The 11,353-nt window shown below is 40.2% G+C and overlaps 1 protein-coding gene and 1 long non-coding RNA gene across 7 annotated transcripts in view; one reads left to right on the top strand and one right to left on the bottom strand.

The window, feature by feature from the left end:
- The first annotated feature begins 4,541 nt into the window (after nt 1–4,541).
- Nucleotides 4,542–11,353, top strand: part of LOC112069630 (butyrophilin subfamily 1 member A1) — a 32,726-nt gene continuing 25,914 nt past the window's right edge. Inside the window, exons 1-7 of one of the 6 annotated variants that reach the window (XM_024136984.2) lie at nt 4,542–4,886; nt 5,030–5,122; nt 5,360–5,389; nt 5,737–5,763; nt 5,905–5,940; nt 6,224–6,268; nt 6,373–6,963. In XM_024136984.2, coding sequence (XP_023992752.2) covers nt 4,595–4,886; nt 5,030–5,122; nt 5,360–5,389; nt 5,737–5,763; nt 5,905–5,940; nt 6,224–6,268; nt 6,373–6,963 — 1,114 coding nt within the window. In that variant the 5' untranslated portion in view covers nt 4,542–4,594. The remainder of the gene's footprint in view (nt 4,887–5,029; nt 5,123–5,359; nt 5,390–5,736; nt 5,764–5,904; nt 5,941–6,223; nt 6,269–6,372; nt 6,964–11,353) is intronic. The other 5 variants (XM_070438626.1, XM_070438627.1, XM_070438628.1 and 2 more) reach the window with 5 other exon arrangements.
- LOC139024135 (uncharacterized) overlaps nt 4,790–11,353 on the bottom strand; it is a 34,069-nt gene continuing 27,505 nt past the window's right edge. The window contains exons 2-3 of the long non-coding RNA XR_011475392.1: nt 5,013–5,108; nt 4,790–4,877 (exon numbers count right to left, since the gene is read on the bottom strand). This is a non-coding gene — a long non-coding RNA (uncharacterized lncRNA). The remainder of the gene's footprint in view (nt 4,878–5,012; nt 5,109–11,353) is intronic.

Below are 11,353 nucleotides of genomic sequence, written 5' to 3'. Positions count from 1 at the left end.
CAAAACAAGAATCCCTGGCTCATCCCTACCACCTCTGATCTGGGAGACTCACTACTAAACAGAGAACATCCCTGGTGATCCCTACTGACTCTGATCTGGCGGACTCACTAAACAGAGAACATCCCTGGTCATCCCTACCACCTCTGATCTGGAGGACTCACTAAACACATGCTTCGTTTGTAAATGATATCTGAGGGTTTGAGCGTGCCCCTGGCTATCCGTAAGTAGTTTTTTTAAAGAAAATGGTGCCGCCTGGTTTGCTTAATATAAGGAATTTGAAATTATTTATATAGTTTCGCTTTTGATACGTAAGCATATTTTAGCGATTTACATTTACTTTTAATACTTAAGTATATTTAAAACTAAACACCTTTAGACTTTTACTCAAGTAGGATTTTACTGGGTGACTTTCACTTTTACTTGAGTCATTTTCTATTACAGTATCTTTACATTAACTCAAGTATAACAATTAGGTACTTTTTCAACCACTGTGTTTCATGCGTTGCATTTCACTCTGATTAAAAATAAAAAATAAAACTCTAATTGAATTAAAGGTGGTAATTCACACCAGAGTTTGTCTTTCAGCTTGATCCCTCCGACTGTAAAATAGATGTTCTTCATTTAATACAAATATATAAATGGTCTATACCTGACCATTCAACTGTACAACAATATGTACACTGTATTACAATAAAAGTAATTCTTTCAAATTATTTGAGTGAATGTGTTTTTTTAAGATAACATCTATTATTGCTATTGCTATTCTTTACATAATGGCCTGGAAAGATGTTGGAGAAGTGGAAAGGTAAAAGGACCAATCAGTAACGCTCGTCGTCGTAAGAAAGAGTGGACCAAASCGCAGCGTGGAAAGTGTTCATGATATTTATTTTCAAGAAACACTCAAACAAAAATAACAAATTCAAAAACGAACGCGAACAGTTCCGTCAGGCACAGACACTAAACAGAAAATAACACTCCASAAAACYAAAACGGAAAATCACAAYTTATATATGATCCCCAATCAGAGACAACKATAGACAGCTGCCTCTGATTGGGAACCACACTCCGCAAAACAACACAGAAATAGAAAACATAGATTTTCCCACGGAGTCACACCCTGACCTAACCAAACATAGAGAATAAATAAGGATCTCTAAGGTCAGGCCGTGACACAATCTGCAATTGTTACATCCATTTTTAGACTTTTAAATTAAAGATATATAGGTCACCCATTGATTCTTGAAGAATATAACTTAACCCATTAGAACCCAAAATCTAAAGCTAGTATTTGTAAACAAACACTGTATAGACTCAACATGGTTAACATTTGTTATTATGGATTCATAACTCTGTCTATGAATTTAAGAGTAGTTACATTTTTCCAGCCCAATCCCTCAGATGTTTATCAAAAACTGTCGAGATGTCCACATAATGTGAGGAAGGAGGTGGGTTTTGGCCGACATTCTGCACATTTTCTCATCAATTAAACATTTGATCTCAATGCAGTGTTCTGTTCCCAAAACTATAATCTGTTACGAACAGAGGACGAAGTTTTATAGATTTTACCTTTTGCCAAAGTATAAAACAATCTAGCTGTTTAGAAGGAGTGCAAAGGCAAATTGAGTTATTGCAAACGCGCCATCAGAGTAGTCGTTCCCTGAAGGAAATATGCAGATTAAATATATCATCTTTGGTGATACAGTATATTTGAAAAAATTCGAAAGTGAAAGTCCTGCGACAGATAGGCACAGCACGTTTATTGTCTAACGGTCTTGTCGGGGGAAGATCAGGTCTAGTTATTCGCACAAGTGCGATTGAGATATTATATGATAACGGATTATTAGCATTATTTTCTGAACTAATATYTCCCGACTTCATTTGGACGTCGTGATTTTTCAGAGATTTTACGCACGACATGCCACCTTGCGTTATTGAAAAAGACAGCTCSAGGGCCCTGTATACAGTAAGTAGACCTTCGCTTCTATAGGTACCTCGTGGCGTAATGTGCTTTACCTTTGTCTCATTTGTAATAAACTATTGCGGAAATACAGTATTTAAATGATTTTTTGCGACGATCGACCATAGGCTAATCAATATATTTTAGATTGCTATTTGAAGGTGAAAGTAATATGTGCCCACGTACGATAGACAAGATTTCCATATAGTGAAATTAACTATTTTTCATTCTCTTCAGGTTATGTGGTTGTGCATATTGGCAGCTTGGTGTGTGTCTCTCTCCACTGCCACTTCTGGTGAGTAGCCAAGACTAGTTGTGGCGGTTTAAAATATTTGCTGAATTATAACAATGATTCACTAAAGGAACTGTAATATACTAATTACTGTATTTGTATAGGCCTATTTGGAATCTTTTGCCGGCGCAATTCCTTCCCGTCACACCGACACCGACATGTTATTCAATTATTGCACCCACACTGTTCTCCCGCGCCAAAGAGGGTCTGCGTTGCCAAAGGCACGGAACCCAAACCGGATGCGCGCGTGCGCCATCGTGCATGTATTTTGTTCCCCTACACCAAACGCGATCAYGACACGCAGGTTAAAATATCAAAACAAACTCTGAACCAATTACATTAATTTGGGGACAGGTCGAAAAGCAGTAAACATTTATGGCAATCCTCTTTCAGTCACCCACATGGGTATAACCAATGAGGGGATGGCACGTGGGTACCTGCTTCTATAAACCAATGAGGAGATGGGAGAAGCAGGACTTGCAGTGCTGATATCTATTTTATCCCTTGGCAACGCAGACCCTCGTTAGCGCTGCAGTCTACACCGCTGGCGGCGCACGCAGGATGGTTGCAAAATAATTTTGAAATCTATATTATTCAATTATTGCACCCACACTTCTTGCGCGCTCCAATGAGGGTCTGCGTTGACTAGAAACAATTATTTTGACCGTTTTATGTGTGGATTAATTGTCGTAGTAGAGGACCTTGTGCATTTCAGGTAAAATAACACCTCAATGTTTATATCCCAGGACAAATAGCTGCTAGTCCTGCCTCTCCCATCTCCTCATTCGTTTATAGAAGTAGATACCCATGTCCCATCTCCTCATTGGTTTATAGAAGCAGATACCCATGTCCCATCTCCTCATTGGTTTATAGAAGCAGATACCCATGTCCCNTCTCCTCATTGGTTTATAGAAGCAGATACCCATGTCCCATCTCCTCATTGGTTTATACCAATGAAAGACGTCAGTGGTGGTAATACACCTTTTATGAAAGTTAGTTGCCAACCACCATCTAAGTCCAAAGAAGAAAAAGCCTGAAAGGAGGAGAGATGACTAGAAACGATTCTGTTGACCGTTTTATGTGTGGTTTAATTGTCAGAGTAGAGGACCTTGTGCATTTCCGGTGAAACAACTCAATGTTTATATCCCAGGACAAATTAACGAGCAATAGCAAGCTAGTTAAATAGGACAAATTAGCTTGCAACTGCAAAATTCCGAGCTAAATTGCCAGAAATGTTTAATGCTTTTCAACCTGTCCCCAAATTAATACAATTGGTTCAGAGTTTGTTTTGATATTTTAACCTGCGTGTCGTGATTGCGTTTTATGTGGGGGAACAAGATACATTTATGCACARTGGCGTGCGGCCGGTGTGGTTGCAGTGTTAGGCAGGGTTTATAACTTTGTGGCTGCGGTATCTAGTGACAGTTTTCTTGCTTTGCAAAGCGGCCTGATCCCGCAAGCTTATATTGATGTTGTATCTGCAGCGTGAATCAGTCTGGTATTTACGAGGCTACCAGTTTTCTATTGGATGTTACAAATTTAAAGATATCGAATCTTTGGATACCAGAACACAAATGCCCTGTAGGCTATATTTTGGAGTTACCTGTAAGGCTATTTTGGAGTTACCTTGAGATGTATTTTACAAAAACAAACAACACATTTCTGAGGTTTATACTTTTAGCAACAATATATAATAAATAATTACTATATAACTTATGGCATTTTAACTCACCAAGTTTAAACAAAGTAAAACAGTTGTAATCAGAAGATGGTGATAGTTTGAACACCTTCTTCTTCCTGTATCAGACATTTTCACACTGTTCGGTACCCGAGGATCCGGTCTTGGTGCGGTTGGGGACATGATGCCACCATGCCATGCTGGCTCACCCCTTCCACGAACGCAGAGGGTCTGGAGGTGCGTTCGGTACCGGCCCAAAGATTTCGACAACCCGGTCTGCTCTACACGCGAGAGAAAGATCCAGGAAGCCTCACAGCAGTCCCAATACGTGGCCGCACCTCCCTAGGGCTCCGGGGAGGTTACGTCAGAAGGGCTGAAGGGAGGGATGTGACTTGAAGCTGGTTAATGTCACTCGAGAGACCAAGGGAGTATGTGTGCTACGTCAGCAGTAACCAGGGCTATGAGGACTGCCAGTGCTTTCTCAACGTAACTGGTGAGTTCATTCAAGCAAAACATATCCAGGAACGAGCTACAGAAATGAAATGATCTTCATCATTCTTTCACAAATAGTTGAATTAGCTGACGGTTACAAAAATTGAATACTATTTTTGTCATTATTTAGTTTAATCCCCTCAGTCTTAATGTGCACTTAATCTCCTTAACAGTGATGGGCAGCCCTCCTCTCCTCTCAGCAGTCAGAACAGATGCCGACTCTGTGAATGTGAGCTGTGTTTCCCATGGATGGAAGCCAAGGCCCAGGCTACAGTGGTCAGATGGGAGGCAGACTCTGAAACCTGAGAAGCTGGAATACAGCAGTGGTGCCCATGGTCTGGTGTCTGCCCACAGCTGGGTCCTCTCTTCCCCCTCCAGTGCTCCCTGGGTATCCTGTTCTCTGGTTCTGTCTGAAGGGGAGGAGTTGGAGGGAAGAGTGGACCTACGGAACCTTGGCTCTGTACCAGGTAAATAAGGATAATAACCGTGTTTCTTTCTGCTATGAGCATATGCTGATCTGGAACCAATCACAAGGTGTGTGTGTGTGTGTGTGTGTGTGTGTCCACCAGTTTGTTGAATTAAATAAGGGATACCTTCTTTCCACTTCCAGAGACTTCATCCGGACTGCAAACAGCTGTCATCATTTTATCTCTGCTTCTGCTCCTGTCAGTTGTCTTCGTCGGTGTACTCTACAAAAAGAGAGGTCAGGGCTGTGTTTTGGTTTGATAGTTATACTATATATTGATAAGCATACAATGCCATGAAAATGTTAGACTGGGTCAAATTTGAACTTGAGCCTAAGAGGGTATGGAATCCTCTTTCCACCATATTTGGATTACCTACATGAGAAAACATTAGGCAAGTCATCAAGTCATCTCCTAAGCCCACCTTTATCCCTCCTATGATTGGATTGAAAACTCATGTGTGTTTTGCTTTTCAGGAAACAAATCAACACATGTGCCTAATGGAGGTAAGGAATCTATTTAAMCACATCACACTTTTCAATGTCAGTGTTCATGATTTGATTTTCAATGCTTAACTTTATAACCATGTGTCCTAAATGTTGTGGTATATTATAACTAGGTATAATTGTAACTAGGCCTACATTGATCCTGTAAGAGAATACAATTAAAACTCTAAATTAGTACTAAATCAAGTCAATGGACACTAAATTATAAACACTACCTATGGACCATATTCAGTGCGTTCAGTCACCGCAATGTAAGAAATTCCTTTATCATATGGCAAATATTGATCCAGAATACTTACTGTACAGAATACATTAAACATTTTCCCACTGTCACTGTTTTTCTGTAGATATAGAGACTATGAGACAAGCTGAAGGTAATCTATTTAGACATTTTCCAGAGAGAATCTGAATTTATTTTGATTTTGCCTTTCTTTATCATATGGCAAATATTGATCCAGAATACTTACTGTACAGGATACATTTAACATTTTCCCACTGCCCCTGTTTTTCTGTAGATATAGTGGACATAGAGACTATGAGACAAGCTGAAGGTAATCTATTTAGACATTTTCCAGAGAGAATCTGAATTTATTTTGACATTGCCTTTATCATGCAAGGTGCTATCTAGAACCTAAAAGGGTACCCTTTGAAGAACCATTTTTGTTTCTACATGTAACCCAAAAGGGTTCTACCTGGAATCAAAAGGGTTCTCCTATGGAGACAGCTGAAGAACCCTTTTTTCTAAGAGTGTATAGCAAATATTGATCCCTAATACAGAATACTTACTGTTCAAAATACATTTATCATTTACCCATTGTTCCTGTTTTTGTGTAGATTTCGTGGATATAGAGACTATAGAGACTATGAGACAAGCTGGAGGTAATCTATTTCAAAACATTTCTGATACATTCTGATTATTATCATTATTGTTGTTGTTATTACGATTCATTGGCATCTCCTAATTCTGTGTTTGTCCTCAACAGTGGATGTCACATTGGATCCCAAGACAGCTCCTCCTTATCTGACAGTTGGTTCAACTGGTAAAATTGTGAGAGACAGTTTATATAATCCATGTCCTCCAGGTGAACATGCTTATATACTTGGAACACATGGTTTTACCTCGAGCAGCAATGCTTACTGGGAGGTGGGACTGGGTGATCAGAAGGTAGGCGTTAAAGAATCCTGGTGGGTTGGACTGGCAAGTGGGTCTGTTAAAAGACAAGGTGATGTACCAGCCACACCTTCCAATGGTTTCTGGTTCCTGTCCTCAGACAAAGAGAAAGGCTTACGGCTTAATATGACCCCCAACATCCTACTTCCTGCCAATCCTAGACCTCAGACACTAGGGGTGTATTTGGACTATGACAAAGGAGTACTCTCTTTTATCAATGTAAAAGACAATAAACATATTGTCACCGTGGGAGCTATGTTCACAGGGGAGGTGTTTCCTCTTTTTAACCCAGGTAAAGGTGACAGAGCCCCTATGACGATATTAGATGTCAGCCACTATAAAACAGAACCTGGACAAGTGACGGTTTCTGAGACAGAGAGACATGAAGAGACTGAGACTGATGGTGACCAAGCCCCTATGACGATATTAGATGTCAGCCACTATAAAAGGGAAAAGTACGCGCGCTCTAGTTGCCATGGAAATCAGTTAATCTGTGATCTGTGGCGGTCTATTTGAGTGAGCGTGAGCGCGCACCTATCCAGGATTGGTTTCACCTGGCTTAATGAATCCGTGTCTGCTCATCCTGGCTTGGTCTTTGTGCAACCAATTAAGCCTGGACGCACATGTTTTGGCTTCATTGAGCTCAGCTGAGTCATTTATCCCGGATGTCTTAATTCTACTTTTGTGCAACAGGCCCCGTTGTAGGTCAGTCTACATTCGTTTTTTGTTATTTGTATCCTTCCCAGTGTTTGTTTCGTGTCTCGTCGATTGATTTAATAATCATTATGTATTCAAAACCCGCTGCACGTTGGTCAAATCCATTGCTACTCCTCTGATGAGGAGAAGGAGGAAGCGCGTTACACATACTGTCATTAAATCCAACAGTGATGTTGCTTTGTGATGACTCTGACTGGCACTTGTTCAGAACGCCAACGTAGAGTGTGGGCAGGAACCACAGCTGCTAAGAAAATGATTGTACAAAGGTGGATTCTACTTCGTCAGTTACCATTGCAACGATGGCTGCTCACATTTAACAGTGTGTTTGTCCACAACAATTGAAAGCCATATTGTTACATTACAGTGAAGACTGAGTAAAGGAGAAACAATATCACCAATACATCAAGTTAGGACTTAGTGTATGAAGATGGTCTAACTTGGGTTAAAACAGATTATGTAGCCCTAGACATCAGTGTTGGGGATGTAACTACCTATATGTCACGCTCTGACCGTAGAGGCCTTTTAATGTATCTATTTGGTTTGGTCAGGGTGTGATTTGTGGGCATTCTATGTTTTGTTTTTCTATGATTTTGTATTTCTATATGGACGGGTATGGTTCTCAATCAGGGACAGCTGTCTATCGTTGTCTCTGATTGGGAACCATACTTAGGTAGCCCTTTTTCCCTCCTTTCTTGTGGGAAGTTGACTTTGTTTATGGCACATAGCCTTTAGCTTCACGGTTTGTTTTGTAGTGTTTATTGTTTTGTTCGGCGTCTTTTCTAAAAGAAGAGTATGTACGCTCACCACGCTGTAACCTTGGTCCTCTTCATTCAACAGTTAAATGACAGCCTTCATTAACTAACCTATATTTTGCAGTAGCTTAGTGTAGTTGAGCTAAAATCAAAACTTAGTGGTGTTTAGTAGTTAATTTTTTGCCATGTAGCTAGCTACTGGAACTACACACACTACTGTTTTACCGTGTAGCTAACTACTGAACTACACTCTACTGTTTTACATTGTAGCGGTGTAGCTAACTACCGGAATACACATTACTGTTTTACCATGTAGCGGTGTAGCTAACTAACTGGAACTACACAATACTGTTACTCATAGCGGGTAGGCTACTACTTTACACATACTTTTCCATGTAGCGGTTGTAGCTAGCTACTGGAACTACACACTACTGTTTTCCATGTAGCGGTGTAGCTAACTCTGGAACTACACACTACTGTTTACCATGTAGCGGTGTAGCTACCTACAGAACACACACTACGTTTTACCATGTAGCGGTGTAGCTAACTACTGGAACTACACCAATACTGTTTTACCATTGTAGCGGTGTAGCTAACTACTGGAACTACACCATACTGTTTACCATGTAGCGGGTTGTAGAACTACGTGGACGTCACAATACTGTTTAGTTTTCCAAGAACTGAGTAAGTTAAACTATATTTTCTTAAGTGTACCTTTAATATAGCAATATGTGTCCACGTGTAAAGTAATTGGTAGCTTGGTAAACTATATTTTCAGAGTAGCTTCTCCAACACTGCTGGCTCATGTCAGTGCATTTGGGATGTATTCAGACCCATTTGACTTCCACATTTTGTTACATTACAGCCTTATTCTTAAAAAATACTCATCTATCTACACACAATACCCCATAATGACAAAGCGAAAACAGGTTTTCAGAAATTGTTTGCATATTTATTACAAATAAAAAAAACAGAAATACCTTATTTACATAAGTATTCGGATTGTTTTCACTCCACAGTATCATGTTGACCTCAGTGGAGAAATATTAAAATGTTTTTTGACTGCACTGGACCGTTAAATCATATTATTTGTACAAGTGGAGAGCCCAAGCATGTGAAACCATGCCTGTCTCAACAAACAGTTTCAAGAGAAGCTCGATTCTCTATGTATACATAACTATCAGTGAAATGTTAAATGCACATACTCTTGGCACCAGTCAGTATAATCTGATATTTTCTAGTTAGCAGTATATTACAAACTGTAACGGAAAAATCTACGGTTTCAATTTAAATGTCACCAGATGGCTCTACCGTTGAAATAATAACAATAACAATCAGTGAGAATGGCTCTATTGAAGGAGCTTCTCAACTGTCTCCTGTTCTCTGCACTGCTGTGAAAACAGAGGATGGTCATCCATCCATCCATCTACTACATCCATCCATCTACTATCCACTCCATCTCACTACAATCCATCCATCTTACTACATCCATCCATCTACTATATCCATCTACTACATCCCATCCATCTACTACATCCATCCATCTACTATATTCCATCTACTACATCCATCCATCTACTACATCCATCCATCCATTACATCCATCTACATTCATCCATCTACTACATCCATCCATCTTATACATCCATCCACCCATCCATCCATCTACTACAATCCATCCATCTACTACATCCATCATCCATTTACATCCATCCATCTACGTACATCCATCCATCTACTTACATCCATCTACTACATCCATCCATCTACACTACCATCCATCATCCACTACCATCCATCCATCCATCTACTACATCCATCGACTACACCATCATCTATACATCCATCCATTCCTTTACATCCATCCATCTAGTTACATCCATCATCCACTACACCATCATCTACTACATCCATCATCTACTACATCCATCCATTCTACTACATCATCCATCTACTACATCCATCCATCCACTACATCCATCCATCTACTATTCCATCCATCTTACTATATCCATCCATCAACTACATCCATCCATCACTAATCCATCCATCCATCTACTACATCATCCATCTCCATCCATCAATCTACTACATCCATCCATCTACTATATCCATCCATCAACTACATCCATCCATCTACTCCATCCATCCCATCCACTACATCCATCCATCCATCTACTACATCCATCCATCCACTACATCCATCCATCACTACATCCATCCATCCATCATCCACTACACCATCCATCCATCTACTACATCCATCATCTACTACATCCATCCTCCACTACATCCATCATCCACACATCCATCCATCCATCTACTACATCCATCCATCCATACATCCATCCATCCATCTACTACATCTCCTACTACATCCATCCATCCATCCATCCATCCACTACATCCATCCATCCATCTACTACATCTCTCTCTACATCATCCTCCATCACTACATCCATCCATCCATCTACTCACCATCCATCCATCCATCCTCTACTACATCCATCCATCCACCATCCATCCATCTACTACATCCATCCATCCATCCATCCATTCTACTACATCCATCCATCCATCCACTACATCCATCCATCTACTACATCCATCATCCATCCACTACATCCATCCACTACATCCATCCATCCACTCATCCATCATACATCCATCCATCTACTACACTGCTTTCACCAATCATATGTTTCCATGGTAATCAAATCAAATTGCACTGCAGACAAAGAGGAAAGAGGAAGGAGATGAGGATGAATTGGACCAGTACAGAATACTACTGTACACACCCTAATATGAAGTGCACTTGATACACAAAACAATGTGTTAAATATTAGTGCTCTAGTTTATTCACAGACATTTAAAGACCGTCTTTGGATTCAGAAATCTGATGATTGCGACTTGGTTAGAAGCTAGAAGGGCATCAGTCTCAGCCTCTTCAGCAGGTGGGAGACATTACCCTCTCTTTCAGAAACAGACACTTGTACAGGTTCTGTTTTATAGTGGCTGACATCTAAATCTTCATAGGAGCTTGGTCACCATCAGTCTCAGTCTCTTCATGTCTCTCTGTCTCAGAAACAGTCACTTTTACAGGTTCTGTTTTTATACTGGCTGACATCTAATATCGTCATAGGGCTTGGTACCATCAGTCTCAGTCTCTTCATGTCTCTCTGTCTCAGGAACAGTCACTTTTACAGGTTCTGTTTTTAGGTGCTGACATCTAATATCGTCATAGGGCTTGGTCACGATCAGTCTCAGTCTCTTCATGTCTCTCTGTCTCAGAAACCGTCACTTGTACAGGTTCTGTTTATTAGG

This window comes from Salvelinus sp. IW2-2015, unplaced genomic scaffold (assembly GCF_002910315.2).
Source record: "Salvelinus sp. IW2-2015 unplaced genomic scaffold, ASM291031v2 Un_scaffold1060, whole genome shotgun sequence".
NCBI classification, from domain to species: domain Eukaryota; kingdom Metazoa; phylum Chordata; class Actinopteri; order Salmoniformes; family Salmonidae; genus Salvelinus; species Salvelinus sp. IW2-2015.
The sequence above is the reverse complement of the archived record's forward strand: the minus strand, read 5'-3'. Positions and strand labels throughout refer to the sequence as shown.